Raw genomic sequence first — 19,270 nt, 5'->3', positions numbered from 1 at the left:
GGAACTACAGGCCGGTTAACCCAACGTCAGTGGTGGGGAAACTTCTAGAGACTAATTCGGGACAAAATTAATTTTCACTTAGAAAAATATGGGTTAATAAAGGACAGCCAACACGGATTTGTTAAAGGCAAATCATGTCTAACAAACCTGATAGAGTATTTTGCTGAAGTAACGGAGAGGGTGGATGAAGGTAGTGCAGTTGGTGTCGTTTATATGGATTTTCAAAGGGTGTTTGATAAAGTACCACAAAAGAGACTTGTAAGCAAAATAGAAGCCCACGGTATTAAAGGGACAGTGGCAGCATGGTTAGTACTGGCTGGGAGACAAAAAGAAGAGAGAGGCGGTGAACTATTGTTGTTCTCAATGGAGGGAAGTGTGCAGTGGTGTCCCACAAGAGTCGGTATTGGGACCACTGCTGTTTTTTTAATCTATATAAATGACCTGGACTTGGGTATAGGGAGCACAATTTCCAAGTTTGCAAATGATACTAAGTTAGGTTAAGTAGAAGGAGGAGAATAGTAGTAGACTGCAAGAGGACTGGTAAAATGGGCAGACACGTGGCAGATAATAATATAATAATAATCCTTGCATTTGATATAGCGTTTTTCACGTCGGGAGGACGTCCCAAAGCGCTTCACAGAACACACTGTAAAGTGAATTAACTGTATATTTGTGGGCGAACGTGGCAGCCAATTGCGCACAGCAATGTCCCACAAACAGTCGTGGATTGAAAATGACCAATTTATTATTGTTTTTGTTTTTTTTAGAGGGATTATTATTAGGCGTGTGGAGTAAGGAAACTTGCCCAAGGTTTCGCCCTGCCTGGAATTGAACCCAGGTCTCTCGCTTGCAAAGCGAGTGCTCTAACCACTGAGCTACAGGACTCCACAGATGAAGTTTAATGTGTATAAATGCGAAGTGATGCACTTTGGGAGGAAGAATGAGGAGAGGCAATATAAGCTGATGGTAGAATCTTAAAAGGGGTGAAGGAACAGAGAGACCTGGAGGTTCATATAAGGAAATCTTTGAAGGTGGCAGGACAGGTACATAAAGCTGTTTGTAAAGCATGTTGGATACTAGGCCTTATAAATTGAGGCATAGAATACAAAAGTCAGGGGGTTATGATGAACCTTTATAACTCATTGGTTAGACTTCAGCTAGAGTACTGTGTTCAGTTCTGGGCACCACACTTTAGGAAGGATGTCAAGGCATTGGAGAGGGTGCAAAGGAGATTTACCAGGATGGTATCAGCAATGAGGGACGTCAGTTATCAGGAGAGGCTAGAGACGCTAGGATTATTTTCCTTGGAGCAGAGAAGGTTAACAGTAGACTTAGTAGACTTTTTCAAAATTATGAGGGGATTTGTTAGGGTGAACAAGGAGTAACTATTTCCACTGGTGGGTCGGTAACCCGAGGAAACTGATTTAAAATAGTTGTTAAAAGAAACCGAGGTGAGGAGAAATTGTTTCACACAGTGAGTTGTTGAGATCTGGAATGCATTGCCTGAAAGGGTGATGGAAGCCGATTCGATAACAACTTTTAAGAGCGAAGTAGATAACTATTTGGAGAGAACAAGTTTGCAGAGCTATGGGGAGAGTGCGGGACAGTTGGATTGATTTGGATAGCTCTGTACGAGCTGGCACATTTACAATGGGCTAAATGGCCTCCTTCTGTGCTGAATAATTCTATGATTCTATAATTTTATGAATATACTGTAGAGTGAATTAACTGAATACTTTGTTGAAAAATGAGGCAGCCACTTATGCATGGCAGTGTCCCACAAGCAGTCATGGATTGAGTGACCAAATTATTAGGATTTTTTTTTGGAGTCATTATTAGCCCCGGAAAGCAATCTGCCTATCGCCTAACAACCGGGTTCCTACTTATTGTTAGACATGTGGAGTAAGGAAACTTACTTAAGGTCTTGCTCTGCACGGGAATCAAACCAGAGTCCTCTTGCTTGTGAGACGAGCATGCTAACCACTACACTACGGGACTCCACTTACATAAACTACACTACCGTTGTGCTAATTCATTTGCTGCCTGGGAATCATACTCAGCCAAGCTAAAATGTATTGACCGAGTTACTGTGGGTTTTAATAAAATATTGATTTTTTAATGACATTAGTTGAACGGAGATTGTCAGTTTTATTAAAACTGTTAGTTTGATCAAATTAGGGACCTCCACAGAAGCGCATTGAATTAAGGTTACAATGTGGATTGCTTTCACTGGAAACAAATGAGTTTGAACACAGGTGTGTTTGCGTTATATAGAGTTACCTCACAATGAGGCTTAGGAGCTCAAAAAATCATGTGAAGCCACTATTTGTGATAGTTTTATTTCACATTTCTATATGACATTGGCTGAGCTTGATGCCGAGTGGGGGTGAGAGGGAGGTGACCGTAGGAATGGTCGAAGAGGAAGGTTTTCGGGCATGATTTGAAGATGGGTAAAGGGGGGTAATGCGGATGGATTGAGGAAGAGTGTTCTAGAGTTTTGGGGCATCGTGGCTGAAAGCGATGGTGGAACAGAGGGCACGAGAGACAAGCAGGAGGTAACAACAACAACAAACTTGGATTTATATACATGCAAGATAGTATCTCAGAATGCTGATGAAACGTCCACAATTCCATCCAGTCTTAGCCTGTCTTAAATTTAAGATACGCAAACACAGGAAAACAGTGAAGAGGCCATTCAATCCATCGAGTGCCAGTGTCAGCCGGGCAGAGTGGGTAGTACTCTGATCCTGGGGTAACCTATGTATTTAGGGGTACCGTGAAAGAGTGAGGGATTGGCATTAAAAGATCTGCCAACATCTAACAAACTGGTGGAACACGTTCAATTGTAATAATAATAATCCTTGCATTTGATATAGCACCGTATCACGTCATTGAGGTGTCTCAAAGTGCTTCACAAAATATATTGTAAAGTAGATTGACTGTGTATTTTTGTGGGCGAAATGCGGCAATGGTGTCCCAAAACATTCACGGATTGAGTGACCAAATTATTTTTCTCTGGGGGATTGAGAAATTCACTTCATTGACGTCAAACTGAACAGGCAGACAAGACCTTGGTTTTATGTCTCATCCAAAGGCCAGCATAATAATAATAATCCTTGCATTTGATATAGCGCTTTTCACGTCAGGAGGACATCCCAAAGCGCTTCACAGAATATACTGTAAAGTGAATTGACTGTATATTTGTGGGCGAACGCAGCAGCCAATTGCGCACAGCAATGTCCCACAAACAGTCGTAGATTGAAAATGACCAATTTTTTTTTATTGAGTTTTTTTTTGGAGGGATTATTATTAGGCTCTGTGTGGAGTAAGGAAACTTGCCCAAGGTTTCGCCCTCTGCCTGGAATTGAACTCAGGTCTCTCACTTGCAAGGAGAGCGCTCTAACCACTGAGCTACAGGACTCCACAACATATCCAACAATGCAGCACACACACCCCCAGCACTGCATTGGAGTGTCAGTCTAGGCTATATGAGCTCAAAAGTCCTCATTTGGGGGCTTGAACCCACAACCTTTTGGCTCAGACGTGAGGGTGCTACCGACTGAGCCAGACTGACATTGACACTCAGTGTGTATATTGGTCTCCTGGCTAAGACCAGGTGGAATTGTGAACCTTTGGTGCTCTGAGTTGGTTTTTAAGCAGGACTAGTAGTGAACGAGGTTCTCGAGCAGATAAACTCAAAGAAGACATGACCTGATTTCAAAGTAGGAGAATATATAATTCGACGTGTCCTCATAAAGTCAAAGTTCTGTGCCATGAGTTCAGGAATCATTTTAATTGATAGAGTTGATCTCTTATTCATTGTTGACAGGATGGTTGCTAGGGAGAATGCTGGTTTGTTTAGCTCACAAGCTGCTTTTGTGTGCAGGTGAAAGGGAAGCAGCTGTTTGGAATTTGCATTCGGTACATTCTGGCCATGCAAAACAAAAGGAGCTGAGTTTTTAGTGATTTTCATGGAATTGTATCTCATACAAGAACAACTTACATTTATATATAGCACAGTTCATTCAGGGTAGCGTCTTGGAGCGCAGGTTAGCGGCAGGGATTGACCGTAGGCAGTTGAAGAGGTAGATTTAAAGTGGGATTTAACTATAGATTAAAGGGAAGGGCAAGGTGGAGGGATTGAGGCATGGAGTTCCAGGGAGTCGTGGCTGAAGTCACAGGTCGGGGTATATCTTGTGTTAGATGGTATAACTTTGGGTTGACATCAGTGGGAGGTGCACAGTGGAAAGTGATGAGAATCAATGTCCATAAGTTCTGGAGGATCTGGAGAGGCCGGGGGAATGAGGAGAAAGGGGGCAGTTTAATCAGGAGTAATGTGAAGTTATCAGTTATCAAGGATTATTATTATTATATAATCTAGGGCAGGCCAACACTCCAGTGCAACGCACGGGAAGCGCTGAATTGACCTTTGGATGAGATTTTAAACAATTAGAGGTCCTGTCTACTTTTTCAGGTGAACATTAAGATGTCACAGCAACAACAATAAAATTACATTTGTATAGCGCCTTTCATGTCAGGAAGATATTCCGAGGAACTATTTGTATGAGGCATTATTTGAAAAGAGAAGGATCCTGGTAGATAATTCCCCAGATAAAATCAATCATTCACTTCATGGCTGTTTGTAGGAAAATTGAATGCCTACAAAATATGCAGTAAATCCCACAAAGCACTTCAAGACATTTCAACAATGTGATAAGGCATTGTGTCTAAGGCAAGGATTATTACATTTACAAGTGGCCCTTCTGCATGTCGAACAACAATAACTTGGATTTATATAGCGGATTTCAGATCTCAGAGTGCTTAACAGTTGCAGAGCTTGACGCCAAGTCAGGGAGAGAGGAGAGATGACCGTAGACACAGTTGAAGAGGAAGGTCTGCAGGTGTGATCTGAAGACTTGTGAGAAGGGAGTATGGCAGAGAGATTGAGGCAGAGAGTTCCAGAGTTTCGGGACCTAGAAACTGAAATCAAGGCTAATAATGGTGAAGCGGACGAGATGAGGGGCATGCTGGAGGCTGGAACCAGCTGAGCGAAGTAGGTGGGTAGGGGAATGGGGTGTTGAGCTTGTATTCCGCAGCTGCTACCACCACTCCAGTCACAAAACAAAGTCTAAAATGTACTTGTGAAGTTTCTCATCCTTCATTCGCTGAGTAATTGTATTACGGACCTGCCGAATTTATGCTGAATGAGCTCCAGTACCTAAGATGCACATAATTGCTTCAGCAATAGATACAATTTGGATGCTGTGGATCGAGTTTCAATTAAACCCGCCAAAAATCTTTAGCAGCGGAATTTTTTTTAAAAACAAAAATTTCCACACAGCTGCTCGAACGAAAATATATTGTTTGACGTCAAAAATGTATTGCTTTCAATGGGAAGCTGTCAGTTTGAATAAAAAACATTGTTTCCGGGCAAGATGCATTGCCACCAGTGAAAATACATCAATTTCAGCCAGGATTATTGATTTTATTGCCACTTGCCTCTCTTGTGTTGAACGGGATTTATCTAATGCATTTACACTGAAGCCAATAAAGGCGCACAAGTTAAACAAGACTATGTATGCATGGGATTTCAGGCTCAGTCCCTTGCTCATTCATACATGTAGATGGTTGTCTCCGAACAATGTATTTCCAATGGACTAAAAGGGAATTCTTTAAATTACAATACAAATTGTCTGGTTTTACATTACTGGAATGACATCTGAGGATCTCTGTCAAGGCATCAATGTATGCATTCAAAACCTATTTGGATATGATTCCGTTTGCATATCTGGCTGGCGGCTCTGCTAATGTAAATTAGTTTCATTAACTGTTCCTCAATTATAGAGGGTTTCTAATTAAATACTTCGGATTGAATTGGGAAGTTTCGCTTCTGGAGGGGAAAGTTCATAAGGGACAAAAGAAAATCAGCCTGGTCTTTTCTTTTTCGAGAGAGAGCGTTTACACGGGCAAAACTTGGGGCAAACAGACTGGGAAGGTTCCATATTTGATCGTTTATCATTAAATTCAGAGGGCATACAGCATGTATTAACGTGCATCAGCCTGGCTCAGTTGGTAGGGCCAACTTCTGAGTCAGAAGGTTGTGGGTTCACGCCTCATCTCGGGACTTGGAATTCATATGGAGCCCTGCGGTGTATTGGTTAGAGCACTCACCTCGCAAGTGAGAGGATCCGGGTTTGATTTTAGGGCAGGGCGAAAGCTCAGGCAAGTTTTCTTACTCCATACGCCTCTGTTTATCCAGCAGTAGTATTAACCCACCTGTTAGTTAATTGGCGGATGGCTTTCCGTGGGTAATAATCCCTTTGAAAATAAATAAATGAATAAATAATAATTTGGTCACTCAATCCACAACTGTTTCAGCGCAATTGGCTGCCAGGTTTCGCCCATAAAATATACAGTCACTACTTATGTTATTATTATGTGAAGTGCTGAAGCTCAGTGCTTAGAGCACTCGCTTTGCAAGCGAGAGACCTGGGTTCAATTCCCGGCAGGGTGAAGCCTTGGGCAAATTTACTTACTCCACACGCCTGATAATAATCCCTAAAAAAAATAATAAATTGGTAATTTCAATCCACGACTCTTTGTGGGACACTGCTGTGCACAATTGGATGCCGCATTTCGCCCACAAATATACAGTCAATTCACTTTACAGTCTATTCTGTGAAGCGCTTTGAGACGTCCTCCCGACGTGAAAAGCGCTATATCAAATGCAAGGATTATTATTATTATTATTATCTAGAAGACGTGAAAAGCCCTATATCAAATGCAAGGATTATTATTATTATTACTTCACAATATATTCTGTGAAGCTCTTTGAAACATCTTAATGAGATAATGAGGCCCTGTATCAAATGCAAGGAATATTATTATATATAGCATAGGCTGATGCTCCAATGCAGCATTGGGTGTGTACTGCATTGTTGCAGGTGCCGTACTTTGAATGAATTGGAATTGAATTGAGTTGGAAGTTGGAAAAACAGAGGATTATTGGAAGGTATTGAGAGCGAGGCGGAGAGCGAGGTCAGATTAGGTTACCCATGTGAAGAAGACAACAGCGCTTGATTTGGCAGCAAAACATGTGTTATAACATTCTAGGGTTCTATGACGTTTAATAATTGATACGACTAACTGGAGGAAGTAAGCAGGGTCTCCTTAGGTCTCCTAAGGCTCCAAAGTCACATGTTTGGCAACAGATTGTCCGATTCAAGTCAGTTCTCTGTGGCAGTGCAGTCTGGTTCCCGAGCCAGGCATGTCCACAGTATTCCAGGGCACTGCTGTTTAACAGACCAGCCAGCCTGGCTTGTCAGCAGGACTTGGAGCGGCAGACCAGTCATTGGGACATATGATTCTTCTCAGTTGGTCCCTGTTAGTCCTGTAAGCTAAAGCCTTCAAGAGAATGGTGGTTCTACCTGGACAGGCAGTGGGAAGGAAGCTTGCTAGACAGTGCTTTCAATGGTAAGCTATGTGGTATTAGCTGCTAAACACCAGCAGTTACACCAACACAAACTCTCTGGTCGCAAGTGTGCGTGTTTTTGTGTGCGTGTGTATGTGTGTGGGGGGGTGATCCTGGGGAGAGGTTGTACGTGTGCTTATCTGTGTGATGGGGGACAATTGTGTGTGTGTATTTGTAGACTGTTTTGTGTGAGTGTGTTTGTAGGTGTGTATGTGGGAACTGGGTTTGTTTGTGTGTGTGTGGGTAGGTTTTTGTGTGGGTGTGATTACAGAGCCAGACAGATATTTAATGAATTCGTCTTAATGCTATTATCATAAATCCACTGATTACAATAGGACTTTCTCAGCTAAACTCAGGTTAATTGGAAAGGCCAAATGCACAAAAGAACCACTTACACACACATTATCAGGCTCAATAATCTGCGTACTTTATTGATGTTTCATCGTACACTTTGTATGAAGGCTGCACTATAATTTGGGTATTTATGATTCCAGCGAATGTAAAGGTTTGTATTTAAATGCAAAGCTGAAGAGATAGATGTCAGGGACATATCTCTGATGGTTACTGCAATGCGGGATGGGGGAGAGAGGAAGGAGAATTAGACAGTGCTCTCACAAAAAGCACTAGGATTTTGTGTCAGCCTGGCTCGTTTGGTAGCACTCTCTCCTCCAAGTCAAAAGGTTGTGGGTTCAAGACCCACATTTGGATGTTCAACTCATATAATCCATGCTGACACTTCAGTAACATTGTTGGTGGTGCCGTCCTTCACATGAGACATTAACCAAGGCTTGGGGCACCCAGAGCTTACTCTTGGAGCTGAACTAGGTACACCTTAAAGGCTCAGCCAGCAGTGTCATCACATTGTCGAGATGTCTCAAAGTGCTCCAAGATGTTACTATGAAATTTGCTCATAAAATGTACAACAATTCATTTCATAGTATATTCTGTGAAGCGCTTTGAGACATCTCAACGACATTATAAGACTTATATCAAATGCAAGGATTATTATTATCATTACGGGTCGTGACTGGGTATTTGTAGATGACCATGGAAGCCAAATTTGCGAGCAGCCATGAAGTGAGTGACCAATTTTATTTTTATAGGGGCGTTGTTAATCAGGATGCTGGGAGAAACTCCCTTCTCCCTTTGAATAGCACCACAGGATCTTTAATGTCCACCTGAACAGGCAGACAGGCCCTCAATAAAACTTCCCATCCAAAGGATGGCACCTTCAACAATGAAACACACCCCTGGCACTGCATTGGAGTGTCAGCCTAGATTGTAAGTTCAGTGTCAACCCAGTTGGAGAGAGTGAAGAGCTAGCAGTGGACCAGATTTAGATAAGAGAATTCTTGCATGATCTCTTCCCCCCACCAAACAAATTATCTGGAGCTGAATATGGCCAAAAATGTTTGGTTCGTAATCTTTGTAACATCAATACACAGGTTGATCGGGAGTAAATATTTTTGACAGAAAGTGAGCAATTAGGTGTTTTAGTTTGTCAAATTAATTGTCCAATAACTGTGGGATGTCTGTCGATTTGTTGAGGCTAATGGAATTGATTGCGGATATTTTTTTTCATTTGCACAGGGACTCCAGTGAATCGGATTCCCATCATGGCCAAGCAGGTGTTAGATCTGTACAGTCTGTACAAGCTTGTCACTGAAAAGGGCGGTTTAGTGGAAGTCATCAATAAGAAGATCTGGCGAGAAATCACCAAAGGCCTCAACCTCCCTACCTCTATTACCAGCGCTGCTTTCACCCTGAGAACCCAGTGAGTACACATGGCATGAGGATTAACGGATCTCTTGTTGGTTAACATTCTGCACATTTTTTTTTGGTCAGCCATGTGGAAACCCATCAGCCATGCTTAAGGGTATCCAAACTGAGAGTTCCATCTATGTAATAAAAATAATAATAATAATCCTTGCATTTGATATAGCACCTTATCACATCGTTGAGATGCCTCAAAGCGCTTCATGGAACATATTGTATACTGGATTAACTGTATTTTATGGGCAAAATACGGCAGCCAATTGTAAACCGCAGTGTCGCATAAACAGTCATGGATTTAGTGACCAATCTTTTTTTTGACGGATTATTACCCCCAGAACGCAATCTGTCAATCGACTAACAACCCGGTTCCTTCTTACGGCTCGATAAACAGAGGCATGTAGAGTAAGGAAACTTGTCTTAAGGTTTCGCCCTGCCCTGGAATCGAACCCAGGTCGTTTTGCTTGAGAGGTAAACATGTAGTATTCCAGTGCACTGCTGAAGACAGCGCTACTAATTTGGCTCATCAGCGGAGTTAGAAGTCACTGGGGGCAGGGAGTCATCCCACTCAGCTCCTGTTAACCCTCTAAGCCAAAGCTCTAACGGGTGGGGTGGTCTTAGCTGAACAAGCAGCAGGAAAGCTTGCCAGACAGCAATATTAATGGCAAGCTATGCAGTTTTAGTTGGTCAGACTCCAGCAGTTACCCCAATTCACACTCTGATGGTCCCCAAGATGGTCTTGCCAACCTGCGCCTAACACTTTCAGGAATTTGGTAAGCAGGATGTGTCCCTCCAGGGAGAGAGTGCGCATTCCATTCCAACAATCTATCTCTGGAGTTTCCATGTGTAGGTGGGATGCCTGGAATTCTCAGTTTGGTTTGGATCCTGTTAAGCAACGGTGATGGGTTTCCGGATGTGTCAGACACTCAGCTGACCAAACAAAAAGAAAAAAAAGCTGTCCATTAAATTCCACTGCCCTTGGCCTATTTCCATACCCTTTCAATCCTCAATCTTTTATAAATCTGTCCACTTCCTCCTTGAAACCCACAATGGATTCTGCCTCTGGCACCTTACTTGGCAGTTTGTTCCACCACGACTCTTTGTTCTCACTTTTTCCTTCTTACAAACTACAAAGGTGTATAAAATCCAAGCTTAGTCACCTAACCACTACACTATGATCTCTTCTCCTCCCTCTCCCCAGCCCCTCCCCCACCCCAGCCTAATCATTTTGACCTTGGTGATGTGTTGCCCTTCACCTTTGTTTCTCAATGCCACAATTCCTGAATCTTGCCTTGTACTTTATATGGGTTTGGCTGATAAGCATGTTAATGATCCTGTCACTTATTTGTGCAAACGTTTTGTGCTCTACTTCATAGATGATCAGTTGATTAGTTAGTTGCAGTCCAGAGATAAACCAGTACAGATACCGGATTGACTCTACACACAGGTCACTTGCAGACATTGGGACTGAGAATTTATGTCCACAGATTGTAAACTGTTGAAATCATCGCCAGATTCCACTGGCTCCCATGGGATCAATGTCAAGATCCTGGTCCTGTCATACAAATCATCATCATCATAATAATAATACTCCTTGCATTTGATATAGTGCCTTATCACATCAGCGAGATGTCTTAAAGCGTTTCATTTGATATGCTGTAAAGTGCTGTGACCCTTGTGTATTTTGTGGATGGCAGTTAATTTGCGCACAGCAATGTCTTAACATTTCATTTGTTCAAAGGACAGCACCTCCAACAATGCAGCAGCATTTGCACACTTGCACAGCCGAGACTATGTGAGCTCAAAAACCCGATGTGGGGCTTGAACCCACGAGCCGCTGACTCAGAGGCGAGAGTGCTTGAGTTTGGTTAGGGTCCTTAAAACGAGAACCCAGTTTGTGGCACCACCAACCCCCTCATTCCACCCCCATTACACACACAGATTACCGGTATTACTCCATATAGACCTGTTTCTGCTCAGCGGACTCCAGCCTGCTCCATGACCGTAACCCGGCCTGCCCCACCATCGGCGATCAGGCCTTCAGTCTTTCTATCCTCACCGTTTGGAACTCCATCCCACATTCCCTTCACTTTGTCCCCTTCCTTGCCTCCTTCAAGGCCCGTCTCAAGATCCTCATCTTTGTCCTACCCTCCCTGCCCTCCACCTCTTCTAATCCCAACCCCCAGTGTTCAGGTCCAAAGCCCTGACTGTTCAGTGACTTGGGACATCCTCCTGTCGTGAAACACGCTTCTCAAATGTAATTTGTTATTGTTTGTTACATAACAGACTCAGACTGTAACATTTGAAATCATATACATAACAATACTGCAAACTTGGCCTTTCCTTCCCCTCCCAGAATGATCCCGTGATATGGTCGTTTTGCCTTCCAGGTATATGAAGTACCTGTACCCATATGAATGTGAAAAGCGGGGCCTGAGCTCTCCTGGAGAACTGCAGGCAGCGATTGATAGCAACCGGAGAGAAGGTCGAAGGCAAAGCTATGGATCCACCATATTTAACTACTCCCCTGTGGGGACCCCGACTGTCCTGTCTTCACCAAAGATACAGATGCCAACCATTGCAATATCAACGCCTAACGGCACCCATATAAGCCACATTAAGAAAGGTATTATGGCTGGCACTCATAAGACATTGAAAAGTTTCACAAAGTGCTTCGCAAGAAAATAAATGAACAATAACCCTTACATTTTGATACAGCACTTTTCATATAAAATCATCCCAAAGTGCTTCACTGTAAAATATATTTATTGAATGTGTATCCAATTTCCGCACAGCGATGTCCCACACACAACTGTGAGTTTGTTGGACAGGACACCAGGAAAAACTCCCTTCTCTTTTTGAATAGTCACTTCTCATGAAAGGTGCTTTATAAATGTAAGTTGTATTGGACTTGCATTGAAGGATCACGAAACGAGCTAAATTGCTAAACCTTCGATACATAGGATTGGGGTTAAATTTGCGGCGTTTCTAAAATATCTCCGCCGATTATTCTTGCCCGCTAGAAGGCAGCAGTAATATTATTGTTACTGATCCGTAAAAATTGCCGAAGGAGGAATCAGGTTAGGATTAGTGTCGATGTTTAATGGGGTTGGGGGGTCGGGGCCAGGTATGTGGATGGCTTTTTCTTATTTTTTTTTCCTTCTTCGTTTCTCTCTCCTCGCCTTTCCCTCTCCCCGCATTCTTCAGAAGACTCGTCGCACTCAATGGGAATCACGGGGAGCCGGATAGCAATCCCCCTCAGCATCGCTGGCCATCACATGCCCTCGGTGCAGGCTGCGGTGGCACAGGCCACCATGGACCAGCTGCGGGAGAAGCTGGATGCAGGGGAGCCTCCCGGGAAGAAGATGTCGTTGGGGGTAGAGGAGCAGCAGAGACTCATGCAGCAGGCACTACAGCAGAACCTCCTCGCCATGGCCACCCAGATCCCCATGAACATCAAGATCAACAGCCGAGGTGAGGCAAGGCTCCACACTGTTCCTCACCATCGCCCCGAGCCACTAAAATTAATAATAACAATCCTTGCATTTGATGTAGCGCCTTATCATGTTGTTGAGCCATTTCAAAGCGCTTCACGGGATATATGTAAAGTGGTTTGACTGTATATTCTGTGGGCGAACATGGCAGCCAGTTGTGTCATAAACAGCCATGAAGTGAGTGACCAATTTTTATACAATGATTACTATTATGACTACTATTATTATGGTCCAATGCATCCCTGGGATTGCTCATCTCACAATAACCCCATTGAAAATGCATCAAGCCGTAAAAGTCATTCAGCATTAATGACACAACAGAGACTCTCTGCTGCAAACGTCTCTCTGTTGTGACAGAAATGTTAAGTGGATTTTGATTCCTCAAAGGGATTAAGCACTAAACTGGGCTATTACGTTTACTCACTCACTGTCCTGCCACTCAATTTCAGGACAGCCACCAGGACATTTTCTTACCCAGAGTAAGTAATGATGGGAACTGGTTGCCAAGAAGGATGGTTGAGGCCAGGGTGATAGTGTTATGTTTTGGTCAGCCGGATGTCTGATACATGCAGAAACCCATCACCATGTTTAAGACTTTCCAAACCAAACTGAGAATTTCTCTTGCCAACCTGCGCCTATTCCTTTCTGGAATTAGATACGTAGGATACGTCCCTCCAGGAAGAATGCACTTTCCATTTCAATAAATATCCTGGGAATTTCCATGAGTAGGTGGGATGCACGGAATTCTCGGTTTGGATACTCAAGCACGGTGGTGGGTTTCTGCATGAGTCAGATACCTGGCTGACCAACAAAATGGACAGGAACTAATCATGTGTCAGGCTGGCTCAGTTGGTTGCACTCTCACCTCTAAGATAGAAGGTGTGGATTGAAGTCCCATATCAGGATTTCGAACTCATAGTCTAAGATAATAATCGAGTGCAGTGCTGGGACTGTGCTGCATAGTTGGAGGTGTTGTCCTGTCTGTCTGTTCAGTTGGCCATTAAAGAACCCATGGCACTATTCAAGAAGAGAAAGGAGTTTCTCCTGGAGTCCTGGCCAACAATCCCCCAAATAAAAGATTGGTCATTCACTTCATGGCTGTTTGTGGGACATTGTTGTATGCAAATTGGCTGCCGCAATTGCCTATAAAACACACAGTTACTCCACTTCACAGTAAATCCTATTAAGTGTTTGAGATTCTTTGAGACTGTTTCCTCCTGACTTGAAAGACGCTATATCAAATGCAAGGATTATTAATAATAACAATAATTCTTGCATTTGATATAGCACCTTATCATATCTTCAAGAAGTCTCAAAGCGCTTTACAGAATATATTCTAAAGTGAATTGACTGAATATTTTGTGGGCGAAATATTATTATTATTTTAACAAAGAGCAGCTTGAAGGAAATCCAGAAGAGCAAAAAGTGCAGCATAACTATGCCATTTGTTAAGAGCAACTGTGTGAACAAGCAGCCAGCTAGGTCCCTGGAGCCATCTTATCATGTGCAGTTTACTGTAACAGGCAGCTCACTTTTTTTGGCACTCATATTGGTGTTTTTTTTCCTTTTTCTTTTCCCCAGCAGATGACAGACAAGAAACTGCATTGAACCTGTCTAGAAATGACATTAGCAGCATCAACATGTCGATAGAAATAAATGGAGTTGTCTACACAGGTAAATAGAAGGCTGTTTTCCGATGTAATTGCAAGCAGGAAATCCAATAACTAATAGGAGTGCTGTGGCGTTAAGTTCTATACACAATTTGATGTCTTTACTATAAAATCCATTGCTATGAAGTGCCTGTCCAATGCAGTTAAAAAAGTTAAGCATCTTGAAATTGCCCTTGTTGATTTGCAGTCGATGACAGCCATTGTTTTGCGCTCAGGCACCGATTGCCCGAGCCAGCTTGCGATGAGGCTGAATTCAGAGTTTAATTACTACCTTGTGAGTAGTTCAGACCTCTTCCCCCTGCCCCCTTCCCCCACCCCCCCTTTCCCCGCTCACCCTCTTAGTCCATCTCCGCTAACTTCACCTGCCCCTTAACTCCAGCTAGCCCCTGGACATGGCGTCCTGTAGCTCAGTGGTTAGAGCACTCGCTTCGCAAGCGAGTGACCTGGGTTCAATTCGCAGCAGGGCAAAACCTTGGGCAAGTTTCCTTAATACACACGCCTATTAACAATCTTTCAAGAAAAAAACAATGATAATTTGGCCAATCAATCTATGATTGTTTGTGGCACTGCTGTGCGCATTTGGCTGCCGCGTTACGCCCACAAATCATTTTATGGTATATTTTGTGAAGCGCTTTGAGACGTCTAGAAGACGTGAAAAGCGCTGTATCAAATTCAAGGATTATATATATATATAAACATAGAGGCACAAGGGAATAAAGAAATCGGAACATAGGAACAGGAATGGGCTATTCAAATCCTCGAGCCTGTTCTGTTATTTTATTAGATGATGGCTGATCTGTACCTGATCTCCAATTAACCGTCTTTGCCCCATACCCCTTGATACTCTGACCTAACAAAAATCTATCCACGTCAGTCTTGAACATTTGAATGGATCCAGCATCCACAGCCTTTTGGGGGAGAGAGTTTCCGATCTCCACTACCCTTTGTGTGAAAAAGAAAATAAGACAGAGATGGGAACACAGTGAGGAAAGGGGTATTTGGCATAGAATGAAGGCCCCAGTGGACTCTACAACAACAACAACAAGATTCCATTTATTGAGCGCCTTTCACGTCGGGAGGACGTCCCAAGGCGCTGTACAGTTGGGTCAGGACCCGAGCAAGGGAGAAATGGTCAGGGTGAGGGGAGGGAAGGGAGGGAGCGAGGAGGGGGTAGAGAGTCGAGAGGGGAGCTGAAGGCACGGTCAAAGAGAAAGGTCTTGAGACCGGCCTTGAAGGAGGAAAGGGAGGAGGCGGCGAAGGCACTGGGGGATAGAGTTCCAGAGCCGAACTCCCTAGGGTGAGTGTAGAGGATCGAGGATGATTCCCAGTGGTAGATGCACAAACAGCTTTCAGGAACGGTTAGTCAAACTAGGAATGGTTCTTCAACCATCAAAAGGAGTCTCTTAGAGGAGATGCACACATCTGCATGCATATTGATGAATAGTTGATGAAGAAGTGAATAGAGATGTATACGTGAGGGAAATATAAAGGGTGAGAGCTACTGGGTTTAAGCTCTATGTCAGGACTTGGAGCTTACAGTCTAGGCTGACACAGCAGTGCAGTGCAGTACTAGGGGATGCGCTGCATTATCAGACGAGTTGTCCTTCAGATGAGACAATAATTCATGGCCCCGCCTGCACCAGATGGATATGAAAGATTCCATGGCTCTACTTGAAAAGAGGTGAGTTTCCTGGTAAGCAAGGGGCCCCCAGATAAGATTGGTCATTCACTTCCTGGCTGGTTGTGGGACATTGTTGCTGTACACAAATTGGCTGCTGTGATGGCTTACGAAATACACAGTCGACTGCATTTACAGAAAATCTTGTGAAGCGCTTTGAGACGATTCAGTGATGTGATAAGGCGCTATATCAAATGCAAGGGTAATTACTTTTATTAATAATATTATCTGAGACTCAATTCAGGTAAATACACTGTTTGTAGTTAGCTGGGCAAGGGTGTACATAAACTCTCCAAACTTTGGAGGTAGGATGACCACCAATTGGAGTCCTGTAGCTCAGTGGTTAGAGCACTCGCTTTGCAAGCGAGAGACCTGGGTTCAATTCCAGGCAGGGCGAAACCTTGGGCCAGTTTCCTTACTCCACACGCCTAATAATAATCCCTCCAAAAACCAAAACAATAATAAATTGGTCATTTTCAATCCACAACTGTTTGTGGGACATTGCTGCGCGCAATTGGCTGCCGCGTTCAACCACAAATATACAGTCAATTCACTTTACAGTGTGTTCTGTGAAGCGCTTTGGGACGTCCTCCCGACGTGAAAAGCGCTATATCAAATGCAAGGATTATTATTATTATTATTATTATTATAATTCTCCGTCGCTAAATTACCCATGGGAGTGGGAGAGAGGGGATGAAGAGAGGGAGAGTGGGGGAGGGAGGAAGGGAGGGGTTGAGGAGGGGAGGAGGGAGGGAGAGGGGAGGAGAGAGGGAGCAGGACACAAGCCCCACTCCCAGCAGTTTTCTGTCACTGACAATCGAAAAGAGCAAAGAAGAAAAAAACACGATTGACCCAAAAAATATACAGTCGATTCACTTTACAGTATATTTTGTCTCGATGATGTGATAAGACTCTATATCAAAGACAAGGTTTATTATTATTGTCAATCTACCCTCGTGCCTCACGAGGTTCAAAGCCTGCGCTCGGAACGGTTCCAAATTTAATTACTTTGCGCGCAAAGTGCACTTTGGTGAAGTTGTGGAATGAACAAGCCCGGGGGGCTGATTGTGCGTCAGTCCATTCAAGATGGAATTAGAGAGTTATTTGGCCCAGAAATCGATTCAAGGAATATGAGCGATTCAGTTGCCCAGAACCATTTCATTTATTTCTTTTACATTGGGGTCCGTCAAATTGCCAGCAGTCATCCTTTTTTACTCTCTCTCCCTCTGACTCTCTTTCCTTTATGTTCCTGTGTGTCGTGCATTGGGAATTTGCGGCTTGCAACTGAAGTATTTCTGTGTTGAAGTGGAAGCAATGGTTGCTGTGTGTTAATAATAGTAATAATCTTTGCATTTGATATAGCGCCTTATCATGTCACGTCACTGAGTCGTCTCAAACGCTTTACATAATATATTGTAACGTGAATTGACTGTATATTTTGTGGGCGAAATATGGCTGCCAATTGCACACAGCAGCATCCCACAACCAGTCATGGATTGAGTGACCAATTCTTTTTGGGAAGGGATTAAGCCCGGAAAGTGATCCACCAATTGACTAACAACTTGTTGCTAGGTAAACAGAGGCGTGTGGATTAAGAAAACTTGCCTAAGGTTTTGCCCTGCCCAGGGTTTGTGGGACACTCCTATGCGCAATTGGCTGCTGGGTTTCGTCCACAAAATACACAGTCAATCCACTTTACAAGCGCTTTGAGATGTCTCAATTACATGATAAGGTGCTATATCAATTGCACGGACCAAATTATTAGTATTTTTACCCAATCCGCCAATCGACTAACAACCGAGTTCCGACTTACCAATAGGCAAACAAAAGCCTAAGGAGTCAGGAAACTTGCTTAAGGTTTCACCCCACCCGGGAATCAAACCCGGGTCCTCTCTTGCGAGGCTAGCGACCAATATGCTACAGGACTCCACCTGTCAAGGTATCTCAACATGAGCGGGAAAGCTTGCCAGCAGAGAGAAACATCGCCAGGCGATAGGGAATTTGCGGGGGCTTTACATTTACATTGTGTTGTCGTTGCTCTCCCCACAGGGGTCCTGTTTGCTCGACGGCCGGTTGTCCCCGTGATGCCTGGCAGCAACGGAAACAATAGCAATTCTCAGGACACGCCCAGTCCGGCATCAACAGCACATCCCCAGCCTCCCTCATCCTCATCCCACTGTCACACTCCAACAAGCTCAGCACCTTGAAGCCTCGTCTACACACACGGAGACCACACAAGACATTTGCGCCGCTGCCAGACCCCTCCGTTCCCTCCCCAAGGCCGCAACGCCCATCCCTTTTGCCCCCTCTTGCTCCCATCTCCACACCCCCACACACTACCACCGCCAACAACCAACAACTAGCCCCTCCCCCCTCGCCCCACACAGATTGTGGTGTTTATTTTTTAGAGAGCGTGTGTTTTTTTTTGCCAATGAGGAATTTGGTAACTTTGCAAGGTGAAGTGATGGAGACAAACTCCAAAAAAAAATCATGCATGAAAGAGGGAGGAAGGGAGGGAGGTAGAGGAGAGGAGGGGGGAGTGGGGCGAGTGGGAGAGAGAAGAGAGAGGGGCTCTCACGTTTTCGCATAGTTGAGCACTGTTGAACTTCAGTCACATTGTGGGACATAAAAAAAAGGCAAAAGATGGGTGATTTTTTTACGTTGCAAATTGTATTGCTTTCTGCAAGTGGGTTAACACTGAGAAAAAATCTTATTCCCTGAGACACACGTCCAGGCATCCATAGGTGAAGACAGTGGTGACAATATTTTTAGTCATTGCCTCTTCGACCGTCTTCAGTTGTCCACGTTTTAACGTTTTTTGTTGTGTTCAGGTTGTGGCTACCACCTACTACACACACAGTGTCTCACACAAACACACACATTCAAACATCCATACCCCACAAATACACATACACACACACTGTCACACCCACCCACATACACACACAGTCTCACGCACATCTACATACAAACATGCACACCATACCTACACCACACACACACACACACACACTCTCATATGCACTTTCACACACGCCAACGCACACATACACAGACACCGAAACATACAACTAACCACCGAAACACCACCATATGACACACACGTACACACACATAATCCACTCACCGACACACAAACCCTTCCCAAAATGTTTTTTTTAAAACAACGAATTGATAAAACTCA

General features: G+C 43.8%; 1 protein-coding gene across 1 annotated transcript in view; it reads left to right on the top strand.

Annotated features, from left to right (window-relative positions):
• The window catches only part of LOC103180969 (AT-rich interactive domain-containing protein 3A), a 129,518-nt gene extending 110,908 nt beyond the window's left edge, over nt 1–18,610 (top strand). Inside the window, exons 4-8 of the mRNA XM_042331936.1 lie at nt 9,062–9,245; nt 11,635–11,870; nt 12,452–12,718; nt 14,320–14,412; nt 18,136–18,610. Coding sequence (XP_042187870.1) covers nt 9,062–9,245; nt 11,635–11,870; nt 12,452–12,718; nt 14,320–14,412; nt 18,136–18,293 — 938 coding nt within the window. The 3' untranslated portion in view covers nt 18,294–18,610. The remainder of the gene's footprint in view (nt 1–9,061; nt 9,246–11,634; nt 11,871–12,451; nt 12,719–14,319; nt 14,413–18,135) is intronic.
• The last annotated feature ends 660 nt before the right edge of the window (nt 18,611–19,270 follow it).

Source organism: Callorhinchus milii, unplaced genomic scaffold (assembly GCF_018977255.1).
Source record: "Callorhinchus milii isolate IMCB2004 unplaced genomic scaffold, IMCB_Cmil_1.0 Scaffold1, whole genome shotgun sequence".
Taxonomy (NCBI): Eukaryota; Metazoa; Chordata; class Chondrichthyes; order Chimaeriformes; family Callorhinchidae; genus Callorhinchus; species Callorhinchus milii.
Note: the sequence above shows the minus strand (reverse complement) of the source record. Positions and strands in the feature narration are given on the sequence as shown.